The 14,140-nt window shown below is 34.8% G+C and overlaps 1 protein-coding gene across 1 annotated transcript in view; it reads left to right on the forward strand.

The window, feature by feature from the left end:
- LOC149563561 (protein SUPPRESSOR OF K(+) TRANSPORT GROWTH DEFECT 1) overlaps window positions 1-12,289 on the forward strand; it is a 62,513-nt gene extending 50,224 nt beyond the window's left edge. The window contains exons 3-8 of the mRNA XM_089826772.1: window positions 7,193-7,391; window positions 10,648-10,716; window positions 10,859-10,933; window positions 11,121-11,219; window positions 11,371-11,535; window positions 11,680-12,289. Of these exons, the coding sequence (XP_089682898.1) occupies window positions 7,193-7,391; window positions 10,648-10,716; window positions 10,859-10,933; window positions 11,121-11,219; window positions 11,371-11,535; window positions 11,680-11,805 (733 nt within the window). The 3' untranslated portion in view covers window positions 11,806-12,289. The remainder of the gene's footprint in view (window positions 1-7,192; window positions 7,392-10,647; window positions 10,717-10,858; window positions 10,934-11,120; window positions 11,220-11,370; window positions 11,536-11,679) is intronic.
- Window positions 12,290-14,140: the final 1,851 nt, after the last annotated feature.

Here is a 14,140-nt window from a genome sequence, read left to right on the forward strand (position 1 = left end):
TTAGATTAGGTATGAATCAATGGCTGTGATTCACCCATATTGCCGCTTAAACCTTCTCTTTTTCTGATTGAATGCATGTAATACATAGGGATTCAGACAAGATTCGTCCTTATCAACAAAAGATCGTAAATCAATCTTTAAGTCGGCTTAAAAACTGTTTACATAGTAGTTTGTGCCAATACAAACAACTATGTCAAAACTGTGTTACTCGACATCTAGAGTCCCTAGTGCTCGGCATTAACTGTAACTTCAATTCTGTCACTCGACATTTGAGTGACTCGACATCCACTGCTTGCTCGACACCTGAATCTCGACACATACTATCTGCTCGGCATTTGAGTGACTTGGCACTTGAGTGGCTCGACAGTCACTGTTTACTTGGCATGCTCTTAACTTTTATTTTGTGCTCGGCATATGTTACTTGTTCGGCATGAACTAAGTAAATGACATAAGTGTATAGACACTTGTCAGAACCAATATGAGATTAACAAGAAGGCGATTCTTTCTGTGGTAGTTTAATGCATAGGTGTCTTTTTAAATCATGTCTGCATATCTTGCTATATATATTGGAGGATTAAAGCACCACTGCATATTTTTTGTTACATCTTATATTTGTTGGAGTTGATGAGTGAAATCTAAAAGCACCTCAAGGCTTCCCTTGTAATCAAAATACTCTATCACATGAAAAGAAAAGCAATTGATTTGCAATGAAATGTAAGATCTCATTAGATGCATTAAAAATATTGATTACAGTAAGGATGAAACGCTATATGAGAAGATAAGTAGATCATGCCATGTTTCCTAATTCTATGACATGAGATAAAATAACATATGATCCAAGTAAGCTTAAGCATGCTAGTGTGAATAGAAACCTGATAATAATTACCTTTTTATCACCAATACCCTCTTAAATGCAACAATGGAATGCAAAGAGACATTAATGATGAATGTGTGGATGTATGGATGGGTCCCAGATACAAGGCTTGATGAGGTGTGCAAACAAATAAATCTCCATTAGAGAAAATAGAAGACATCATGGGGAAAAGCTCCTCCCACAAGAGAGAACAAAAATTAACATGTACATCTGATGAAAGATAGGACTTCTCAAAATGGGCCCCCAATAGGAGAGAGGATGAGGCTATGAATTTCCCTCCACAAAGAGTAGCTTTTGTGCTAATGAGGCTTGAAGATAGAAAACAATATTTTTTTTTGCCAACATTTTTTCCTCTGCAAGAAATAGATCTACTTGTCATTGTAGAAAGAGACAATGCTGATTCCTCAATGTATATCAGCAATTCGAGACTCCGATGATAGGTCTGCTAGATAGGGATACCAAAATCTGTATTTGGAAGAGGATGAATGTTGTGCTGCATTATCTCAAAAGGATACATGGATGTAGTGATCCTGATCTCAATAGCAACAAAAGAGAATATGTGATCTCAATAAGAGGAGAATGTCACATCCCTACCATGAATGAGCAGGCACAGCACTGTGGAAATCATCTTAACCTAAGACTACGTGATTCTCCCATTGATGATGTTTCAATCCAGTGATCTACATCAGCGATGAGGGAGCAGTTCCATTAAGAAATAGCAAATCTTGGTGGAGTTTAGTGAAGCCATGGTTAGTTCCAAGAGGTGCAATTCACCCAAAAGATTAGTTAAGGGCCAAAAGATATGAAGGCAAGGGATGGCCCCTTAGAAAAAGGTATATGTGGGAAGAGACACCTTTTCACCCAATGAGAAAGTATAAGAATCAATATCGATCTCCAATTGAGGGCATCAATACAGATTCAAGCATCTACAGCTGTCAATAAAAGATCACAGATCTATATCTGTAAAAGATCATTGTGAGCAGTAAATACGAACCATGATCAGACCTATAATAGATCAGATCCAGATTTATACCAAACAGCTAATAGCATTAATACCTATCTTCGTGGTATATGCTTAGCCTATGCACTATAAGTTAGTGTTTATGATATAATCTCTCTCTCTTTCTCTCTCTCACACACACACACACACACACATGCGCGTGTGCACGCATGCACGCGCGCACACACACACACACACACAAACATATATATATATATATATATATATATATATATATATATATATATATATATATATATATATACTTGAACATAAATCTCTGGGTAACCTCATAAGCAATCATATAGGGAAGGGAAGAAGGTGTAAGGAAGGGGAGCAGTCATAATAAGATCACCAAAATGGAAACTGTGAGGGTGCTTGCCACTAGGGCCAAGAGAGTGAGTGTCCGCTCTTGGGCTTAGATAGGTGGATTACAAGGCCTCCTATTGTGACCTCCGGTCGCAGCTCTATGATGATTGACTATTGACTTAACAAGATGATGCGTAACTAGGGAAAGTAGATACAAGCACCCCATAGTAGACCACCCTGGGTGGATGTTCAATGTGCCTGCCACTAGAGCAAAGAGGGCGAGTATCCGCTCTTGGGCTTAGGGCACAGATGGCTTCAGACAGATCTATTATGCTTCCGCCTCCAAATCCTATTGTGATTGAATACTAGGTAGTAATATAGATATGATCTTTTTTATTGATTTGAGACAATTACACATTCCCATCTAAGCCTAATAATTGAAAGAGTACAATAATCATTGATATTGGTTGCAAGATGTAAATCAAGGTTTCAAATAAAGAAATATATTATTGGGTAAAGATATATCTTTAACCATATCCCAATTTGTGATTCTAGGGAAAATTCCATGGTAAATCAAAAAGGGGACATAATAATTGGTATTAGAGCACAATTCCTGCCAGCTTGAGACAAAGAATAGTTGATAGTATGATACAGCTTAGCCAATGGGCTTAAAGGGATTTGGAAAGAGAAAGGGAAAAACATACACCCACCAATAATCCTATACCCAACAACACTGTAAGTGAACCATGGAGGAAATCACTCAAGCTCTCTTTTAGCGAAATGAAAGATTGACATAACTTCTTCCCTAAGCCATCCAAACCATGAATAACAATAATAATCCATCCAACCAGCCCAATGTGAGGGATACCAACTCCAACCATTCTGAAAATAACTAACCAACAAGGGTACCAACCCCTAGATTGACAAGTCCTCCCTTCTTACCTAGGGAAAAACACTTGGTAGAGGAAGAAGCAAATAATCCAACCATTGATAATGTGGATGCAATTGCAGAAGCATATTCAAATTCTCATCTTGAATTTGTAACAACCTAAAAATTTAAAGGGCTAATAACCTTAAGATATTTTCCATTCTTTTTACTGAATAGAAGGAAAAATAGCTACCCTTAACATGAAAAGGAAATAATGGAAATTAACTGATTAACCGCTAAAGCATAGCGGCATTCTCATGAAAAGACCGCAACTACCCACTGAAAGATTTAAACTACCTTTTGATGAACTAGAAAGAACAATCAGAATAGACCAACTAACTATATCACACATGATATGTAAAGTAATATCTAACCACAATATCTTAACAACCATTTCATATGAACAGGAAAGTAACTGCATAAAATATAAAGCTGAAGCTGAGATAAAGATGCAATTGGAAGAAAATAACGGAATATTAGCAAGGTTTAGATCACACCACATCAAGAGAAGTAGGAACTGATCTGTTTTGTGCAAGTCTAGGCATTTGAAGGAGAGGAAAAACATTGATAGTGGCTTAACCTCCCAACCACAGACCTAGTGTAATCACCACTCATTCTCTACTGAGAATGGCCCTACCTTGTACGATATAAGGCACATGTACACCATCTCGTCCTGCCACTTAAGCAACCTTGTGTTAAAGTTGTCAACTACATAGCCGGCTAGACTGTGAGTACCTCCCAACAGACTATCCATTCAACTATGAGTTATCCTGACCTCTGGTGATCATGGTAGCATTATTTCGTCACTAAACCTACCCTCGCCAGGGATTTCCAAAGGACACTACTATGATGTGACTAGGTTCCAATTATATTATTTTTCATAGTTCTGATTAATCTTTTTGATTTTGTAGGTTTATCAATTTGTCCAACTCTTATGGACTACACCACTCATCTTAGCCATTCTTGGTCATCCTTGATGATCTCTAGTGTGATTGCCGAGCTTGCATTATAAAATATTTAGTTATGTAAAGTAATTTCTGTCTAAACCCATAAATTAGAAAAGAAAGAAAGATTATGATTAACTTGTGGTCAGATCCTTTCAGCCATGGACAATCTTCTGTAAATCTTAGGGACATATACTTTTATGTCACTATATTTTGGAAGTATAAACGAAATGTTCAACTGATTCTCTTCTTGACACATTTAATTAAGTTTTAGAAAACATTATGTAACAGAGGCAACTAACAACCCATGAGTGCTCTTGGCATGACTGGTAAGATAATTCGATTATGGCTCATACTGACTTTTCATATTGCAAACAATGGTATGACTAGAGAGTCTTTGTGTATGCTATGAATGATAATGTAATGTCCATTAATATCACAATAAAATAAACAATCTCAAAAGAAATACGACCTGAATAAGGAGCTATCAATTTGTAGTTCACTTGCTCTTCTAGCTCGACTTAGTTGATGATCATTGAACTTCAATGAATTTTGTTAGTTGATATCACAGTTTCTACGTTGCTCACTGAGTATGGCAGGAAAATTTGAATAAAATCATACAATTGCAGATACAATTATTATAATGAGTGAGCTCCATTTGGACAATAAACAATTGTGACTTATAATGGCAGATCGCTTAGGTTGATATACAACTGGTAAATTAAAAAAATGCTTCTTGCGGAGAAGGGAAACCTTGTGACTTGAGAGAAATGATATCCTTTTCCTCCGGCCAACGTGGAAACAAAAAGAGCAAAGATGGTGTTGCGATTTGCATGAAAGAGAAAGGTGGCGGAGACATGCAGCTGTAAGTTACACTATTGGCGGATGGAACATGCAATATTGGAAGAAATATAAAAGGCCTAAATAATAAAAAGAATTATAAAATTAAATTTGATATGGGAATTAAATCTTTACCCATACTATTATATAAATAATACTTGTACTATTTACATATACTTGTACGTATATCTATCTATCTATCTATCTATCTATCTATCTATCTATATATATATATATATATTAAAAATATAACATACAGATATATGTAAATAATAATATGGGTATTACTTATATAATATAATATGTCCAACATCAGAGAATGCATAATATCCAGTGTCCAATTTAAAGGTAACAACTTTATTATAATTATATATTTTAAATTAGATGACCTAGCCAGCTCAGAGTGGAAACTTGGTATTATTTAGTCTGCTCTAGTCTGTTTTCTGCTGGCCAAGGTGGTTTAGACAAATACTTGACAAACTCGGTGGCAGGTTGGTGTTCATGGCCTAATTCCTCTGTCAATGCTTTCCCCCTTCGATGCGCATTTGCAAAAAAAATAACGTAGTGAAAGTACAATCCCAATAAATTCCAATGCAAATAATATCGCAACAACCAACTTAACCAACCATTTCCAATTCACATCAAATCATAATGAATTACCAATTTTAACAACCATTTCCAACTCACATGAAATCTCAACAGCTGTAAGTTATATTCAGAATATTTTTAAATTAAAATAAAATATTGGATGTAACAAAATTTATGAGGAAGCTAAAACATGAGTTGCCACTAATAGGAGAATTTGATCTTCAATTTATGAGGAATTAATCCTTTAGGGCTTATTGTGATGCTAAAACATGAGTTGCCACTATTTGGAGAAGATGGCAAATTCGATGAAGATTTAAATGAAGGGTATGTAAAATGACTCTTCCAACTTTTGATGGATCTGGGAAATTTATGGGACGGTCTTGGGTTTAAATGTTGGATACCTGTCTTTCAGAAGAAAACACCATAAAATTTGTCATAGTCCACTTAATGGGAATGGGAATAGCTTGTTATTGGTGGCATCATGGCCATATTACCAAGACCACTAGCATATAACCACTTACGATGAATTCACCCATAACTTGTCACAAGATTTAATTAAAAACACCCTGAGTGGTATTTTAAAGAACTAATGCAACTAAAACAATAGGGTAGCGTAGAGAACTATTGTTGAGTTCCAAAAGCTATCTGTCATGGTACCAGCTGTACAACAAGGATATGGTTTACAGATTTTAAAAGGGAAAATTGCAAGTCCCAAAAGAATTGCCAGATTTTTTTACACTTAGATTTGGTGTTTAGATAGGGGATCTTAAGGTTTTGATGCCTTTTGGGTATGATTCATTTTCCTTTAAGATGCACTTTTGAAAGTCAAAGGCCAAATCTCTTCGAAAACAAGCAAGGAGTTATTGATATGGAGCTTTGATATTATGTTGGAGTGTTATTTGAACTCCATAGCACTGCAAGGATCGCTTGCAATCAAAACACCTTCTCACACTCGAAAGCTATTGATTTGCTACGAGGCTTCAGATTTCATTAGATGTAAACGGATTATTGATTGCAACAAGCAAAGAAACTCTTGTTGTAACAAGTATGAAACTGTAGATGAGAACATAATTTGATCATGACCTGTTTTAATCCTATGACCTGAGACAAAAAAATCATGACCTAAACAAGCTTAAGCATCCTAGGGCAAATAGGGACCCAATTATAATAATTAATTAGGAGATTTGCCTTTTTCACACCAATAGTATCTGCCACTCGTGAGTTATAATACTGCCTTTGGATAATTCTTGAGTAAACATCATGTCAATGGATGAATATAGGTGTTTTTTTGTTTTAACCTGTTTGAATGAATCATGACCTCTGTTTCATTTTTAATGTTTCATATGACATATTTATATTAGTTAACATTGGTCACCCATAGAAAATACCCTGTTTGAATGAATCATGACAACCTCTGTTACATTTTTAACGTTACATATAATATATCTATATCAATTAACTTTGGCCACCCATGGAAAATACCTTTTCTTTTGTCTAATCCTAATTGCTACAGATAGTGCCCAGATCCATATGCATGAAGATTGCATCAAAATTGGTACAATATAAACAATATATTTGTTTGTAAAGTCATTCACAAGTATCAACCTTGGATAGCAGAAGAGTGGTCTTTGAGCAAGCATATGTATGATTTCTGAACATTTTGTATAACTCATCTCTGATGTTAATCTTTTTGTAATGTGATGTCTCAGTATATCTTCCTCAGACCTTGTTTCAAAATGGATGGGTGAAAGTGAGAAGCTTGTCTCCAATCTATTTCAAATGGCTCGGGAATCTGCTCCTTCAATTATTTTTGTTGATGAAATTGATTCTTTGTGTGGACAACGAGGTGAAGGTAATGAAAGTGAGGCTTCAAGACGAATAAAAACAGAACTTTTAGTACAAATGCAGGTATGAATGAAATCAATTATCCAGTACACATGATTATTTTGATTCTTGAAAAAGGGAAATTCAATTCCTCTTAGGATTGTTACTTTTTACAACTAAGCCACAGTGAAAGAGATGGAAGAAAGGCCAATGAATTTGAACAAGAATTGTTAGACTGATCCATTAAAAGCTACAATTTGCATGTGTCCATGGTTTCTTTAACTAAAGTGGTCCGTTTTTCAACTCTTTTATGCATTATTGTGCTCATCTCCGAGTCATTTTGGTTAAATGTACTTTGATACATGTTTCACTCGACTCTGTTATATATTATAAATTCAGCTGTTGTCATTTTGTTGTGATAATTGCTGAAACTTCATGTTTTTGGGTCATCATTAACTATATTATGATTTGTTACATCTATTACTGCCTTGTATCAGTGGTTTAGTCAAGCTAGATTTCATCATCATGAATAATGCAAGGCCTTCACTAGATTAAAACCCAAGTGGGATTTTTTAAGAAGAGTTGGAACAACATTCTAATCTGGATTCAAAAGTCAGATGGAAGAAAATATATTTACTTTAGCTGTGCCATAAGGAATAGTAAGTGAGTAAATAATACAGTATACGCTTAATTGTCTGTAGGATTACCATTTCTAATCTCATCCCATTAACTGGAGCCTTCTGTCAGATCTGTAGAAGAGAGTAAGTGCTCATTCTTTGTTGCAGTGATCTTAAGTAATATTAGGCAAATCCAATTTGCCCTTTCGAATTTTCACATTTTCAATGTGAAACTTGGTTGACCTCTTGTCTACTGTAGAGAAATGCAGTTGAATTAATTTTTAGTCCCTGCCTTATGCCTTCTATAAGGCAGGGAACTAATGTTTTCAGTTGTGGTCCACCAATTAAATTAAATTACTAAAATTACCCTTTCACTAAAGTTCAAGAATGATTTATTTTTAAATTAATTTCTATACATTAATACTTTAGTTTTGATTGACTAACCACTATTTTTCTAGAGGTAAAAATGATTTATTAATACCAAATTTTTCCAAAATTAGATTCCAGAAACTTCTTTCAAATCTCTGCAATGTTGGTTGTCTTTCAAAGAAGAAATCTCAATCCTACGTTGGTCCTTCCTCTTACGCAATCACTCCATGGTTATCCAGGTTTGATAAACAAATATGTGCAGAAGTGCACTCTCAGGTTCTTCGCCCTTGGTTGGACATCTAGCCCGACTTTATTCACACACCCCCTCCTCCGCTCACATAATGGATTGGGCAGAATCATTGGACATAATGTTGAATACACTACTAATAATTAAACAAACAAAAATCATAGCAAGTCATTTTGCAATATTACATAATCAGTATGTTGAATTAAACAACTGAATTTTTGGGTTAATATAAATGGCCTTTAGCAGAGAAATTGTTAAAAAAATCCCCAGCATTTCTCGGTGATCTATTGTTGGAACTGAATCTGCAAATTTATTTTCTATTTAGCCCAAACCTATCATGAACATCTGTTCCGGACATGCTAGTGGCCTGGGTGCTTCAACATCATAACAAAAATCATGAGACACTTCAGCCACATCTTGAATTATCTCTGTGAGGAAAAATGAGTGGGGAATCCCCAATTCGATTTTTGACAATTTGGGCCAGAATTCGGTATCATCAGTTTGAGATGGGATACCCAATTCTGCGATGCCTAGTGGGCAACGAAACAAAATGCAGGGAGTGGTCCATTCTGATGGTAACCGACAGGACACCCAATCTCCTTGATCTCTTCTTCTGGGGCAGGGTAAACAAGCCCACAATGTTTACAAAGCAATGGCCACAAAGACCGGCAGGCCTGTAGAAGCATCTACATGATTCTGAAAATTTGCTTTTACAAGTGTCGATGAATTGAGAAGCTTCTATCAATTTTGAAATATTAACATGATTTAAAATCAGATTTTGGTATTTTCTAAATAATTTAGATTAATTGTTTATATACTTTTGATATTAAAAATAGTAAATATAAGGCTGCTCACTATTTGTAGCTTTAGGAAACTATTAATAGTTTAGTTCTTTCTAGTATATATTTAGCTTGATTGATTGTTTTTATTTTTACATTTAAAATATATTTCTTTATGATATAAAAAAATACATTTTTTTCCAAAAACTGTTTATGATTATTATAAATCATTGTTAAAACAAACAAAATGTTTAATTAATTTTAAGTCTTTATTCCACACTACAATCCAACATTATTAACCATTTTATTAGTTTATAATATATTTAGTTAATTGGTTTGATTTGTACTCCCATCACATTATTTAATATTCATATGTTGGTTACTATTGTTTTGATTTATACGCTCCACCATATTATTTAATATTGAAAGGATAATTTATTATTAAGTTTTAATTTTTCAATTAAGTTTGTAGCAAAACATTTAAAAAATTTATAATAATTCTTTCGACAAATTGTTAATATTTTGGTAATGCTATTTATTTAGTTTCTTGAATTATTGTTCTAGGAAATTGAAGCTAGTTAAAGGGGAAGTTAATTCAACTATCTCTATAGATTCATGAAAAAAATGAAATTACACCAATTCTGTATGATCAAAGACAATTTGGATTATTCAATGTCTTGTCGTTAGCACCACTGTATAGGAATCAAAATAGTTTGGTAATGCTACAGGAAATTAAATTGTTATCACCTCACAATATGTCTTATGCAAATAACTTCCAATCCTTACACAAGGCAGGGACTCGAGCTCTCCCAAAGGTCTTGTTATAGATTGCAATGGGGAGCTTATGCTGATCGGTGTGCATACATGATAATGCACCAAACTACAAAATGTTCTTCAGCAGTCATTATAGGGATTCGTGCAACCTAGAAGGATAGTATAGGAGTATGGAAATTTTGGGGAGGAATTTCTGATATGACAAGATTGGAAGGGATGCAACCCTAGGTGATTACAATAAATTGACAGCATTCCTAGAATATGAGACTAGATTTGAAACACAATTTTCTGAATCTATTGATGTAATTGGATGAGTATGCATACTTGTTTCAGTGTTTGCAAAAGGGATTCTAATTTCTTGATATCATGAATACTCTTTATTTTCCAATGCTTTGGTCGATTTATATATGTATATTTTTATAAAAATGGCTAGCATTTTGTTACTCCCAGCTTGTAATTGATCTGAATTAAGCTTTCCCATAATAACTGTCATGTCATATCCCTTGCTGAAGATTTTGCTCTGTAATAATATATATCTCTGTCATTTTACATAGGGTGTAGGACACAATGACCAGAAAGTTCTTGTGTTGGCAGCTACAAACACTCCATATGCTCTGGATCAGGTATGCACTCTTACAAGGCTTACATAGCAAACTGCTTGTCTTTAACGAGGATTAATAGGGGACTTATTTTATTTGCTTCCTAAGATGCTTTCAAACAGTTAAGCTTCAAAGAGCTTGTATCTTATGGTTAATTTGGTTGCAGGCTATTAGGAGACGTTTTGACAAAAGAATCTACATCCCTCTACCTGATTTGAAGGCAAGGCAGCATATGTTCAAGGTGCAGGATGTCTCAACCATATTTTGTTGTCTTAAATTTGCAGCATAAGATAATGTTGAGACTTGATTGTTGGAAATCTCAATGGTAAACAACATAAAAGTGTATGTGTTTATAATATAATTTTTTAAATTTGCTTGGTACTGATTTTGGATTTTTTTGTGTATGTTTTATTATGAGATATAAACAGGTTCATTTAGGTGATACACCTAATAATCTAACAGAGAGTGACTTTGAGGAACTAGCATACAAAACAGATGGCTTCTCTGGGTCTGATATTTCTGTTTGTGTAAGTAGAAGTTGTCTTGTTCTTCTGTACAGATAAGTTTCTAAGGAAAAGTAGAAAAATGAGAAGAAACAGTAGACATGTTCAGATGGATTACTACATTAGTTTATAGGATATTCCATTGCGAAATGTTCACAGATAATCTTGTTGGCAGGTGAAAGATGTGTTATTTGAACCTGTTCGTAAGACTCAAGATGCTATGTTCTTCAGAAAAGTCTCTACACAAGATGGAGAGATGTGGATGCCGTGTGGTCCCAGGCAATCAGGGGCTGTGCAAACTACAATGCAGGATCTTGCCATTGAGGGTCAAGCATCAAAGGTATTGTATCAAATCTGTGTGATCTTTTTGACAAAAGCTGGTAATTTCCCTGTACTAATTTTGCCTACTCATAACTTAGTTTTAGATTTTTCGCAAAGAACAGAATTTCTCATTTGCTTACATTAAATGATCCCGTATCTACAGATTCTACCCCCTCCAATTGCAAAGACAGACTTCGATAAGGTTCTCGCAAGGCAAAGACCAACTGTTAGCAAGGGTGACCTGGAAGTGCACGAGCGGTTTACTAAGGAATTTGGTGAAGATGGTTGACAAGCTTTCATTTACAGGGTCATCAATTGTACTTATTTTCTTCAATTATATTTTACTCCTTTAAAGCATTCCAATTATTGTAACAGATAATGGTTGTAAACTGGCTGCCTTGGTTCTGGCAAATATATGTTCTCAAATGTTTCTTTGGAAGATATCACCCGAATGAATTGTTTGTATCTTCATTTTAAGCTCAATATCTCCAAGCCAGCTTCCCTTGGTCTCAAATATATTTTCTTGGATGTTTGTGGAAGATACCACCTGAGTGAATTCTCTTTTAGTTTTTGTCAGTCTGAAATGAAAGTGTTTAAGACAGCTTGCATTTGCTATCCATTTGTGGTGTCAGAAGTACCATGTTTCAGTACTCAACCAAATTGATTGAAAAAATTCAATGGCCTGAAATGGTTTCAAGCCAGAAATCATGTATTATGATTGGACAGGTGTATATCTATTATCAAACTTGATCAATATGAATATATTTATAATAGTTGATTCCTTGAGAATATGATGGGATGATAGGGGCTTGCATTCAACCGTTAAATATTCAAGAACCTATTGTTTAAAACATTCAAAGGGATCACGAGGTTTGATTTGGATGCTGTGTTCCAGTTTGTCTTTTGACAATTCACCACAATAGGCTACTGAATTTATTATGGAAGCATATTTTAAATGTTTGAAGTCTTTGGCTGTGTGGTTATTAACATATTAATGCATTGTATGAAACACAATATTTGGATTCTGGAATCGTAGGAGAATGAATTATTTATTTTAACGTGATTGAGTGTAGACTTCTGAACCATAAAAATCTCAGCTGTAAAGTCAACTGATGTAATGCTAGGTTAAGTCGTACGAAAATTTGTGAAACTTATGATAAATTTGACTGGTCAATCAGTCCTGTGCACCAGAAGTTTCAGTTGGTTGAACAAGTACAGCTTTGCCTGATCTGTTTAATACAGCATAATTCTTTAAATGAGGCAACTCTTGATGAAGGTGCAACATGGCAGTTTGTAGTGTGGGAGGTTTCAAATAAAGGCATGGGTGAAGAGGTTCTAGAGCTGCAAAATTGAGGTATCAATGGGAGCCCTTGTCTATACAATTATATATATTCTTACAACATTCATAATAGAATAACAAATTTTAAAAAATGCAGCACAAAAAAAGGATCTAACTTAGTCAACATTTTAAATAATTTACATTCCAGCCCCCCTTTTTGCTTTTAGGTCTGACTTCACTGCTGTTGGTGGAATCATTAACAAGTCCTGCTTGTGTGTTTTCAGATAACCCTGATCCCTAGAATTTCATGCTGTGCCCTTAACTTCAGTAAGATTAAGTTTCTTTTAAATTCTCCAATTTGTCCCCTGCTTTATCTGGCACAACCTTTGGCACTTTCAAAATGCCTTTGAACTTAGGGACAAGTTCCAAGATGATCCAGTCATGGACAACTGAGCCTTGCTCCTTGCTTTTAGTTTGCATATAATATCTGCAACTACTGAGTACTTGGTTTTTGGAATACTGATATTGGCATCGATTTGCTCCAAGGATGTTTTAAGTGAGAACTAGAGAGGATTTTGAGAAAAAAATGAGTCTTGTCGGGCCTTGTGTATTAATGCATGATGGTCCTGTTTTTCTCCCTAACTGCTCCATGCTAAATGTAAATGTGCAAATGATAGAATTTTGTTCTTTATTTTGAATAAGTTGCTTAAAACAAACATGTAATGCTCCCGGTCAATATTAAACCAAGACACCCAGCGCCCATCATTTCCTGTGGGTCTTGGGAATTTTGTGCTAAGAGACCCATTTTGATTATTTTCAATGCAAATTGTTAACGATCTAAAGTAGATATCACTCTGCAAGGAGGAAGGAATAAATCCTTTCAACTGAATTAAATAAAAGGAGCGAGAAATGTTTCAAGGCAATTGTTACCAGTTCCTAGGTTGAAGTATGTATTCGTTCTGAATAAGATATTAAGTTATAATACAATCCATTCTTTTGCTTCCGTGTGTCACAGTGAAGACCAGCCATGCAAAGTTTGAACATGTTTGGGATATAGCACGTTGAACCTATGCAGCTTCCAGGTACTGAGGATAATATTTTGAGCAATGTCCTTGGCTGGTCCTTAATACAGGGATGTGTTTCCAGTCTTCCTTGAATATAAAATGAAATTATAGTTGAAGATTTTTTTTAATAATATCAATCAAGACACATTCAAAGAGTTATGATTCTCCGAGGAGAAATCCAAGAGAGGGCAAGAAAGGAGGAGATGGCATGTTGAGAAACATATTTTATTATCTGATTGCTATTCTTGAGGAGCATGGAACTTCGGTTTAATTAACCCAAA

Source organism: Cupressus sempervirens, chromosome 4 (assembly GCF_028749045.1).
Source record: "Cupressus sempervirens isolate cs-2001-9-10 chromosome 4, ASM2874904v1, whole genome shotgun sequence".
Lineage (NCBI taxonomy): Eukaryota > Viridiplantae > Streptophyta > Pinopsida > Cupressales > Cupressaceae > Cupressus > Cupressus sempervirens.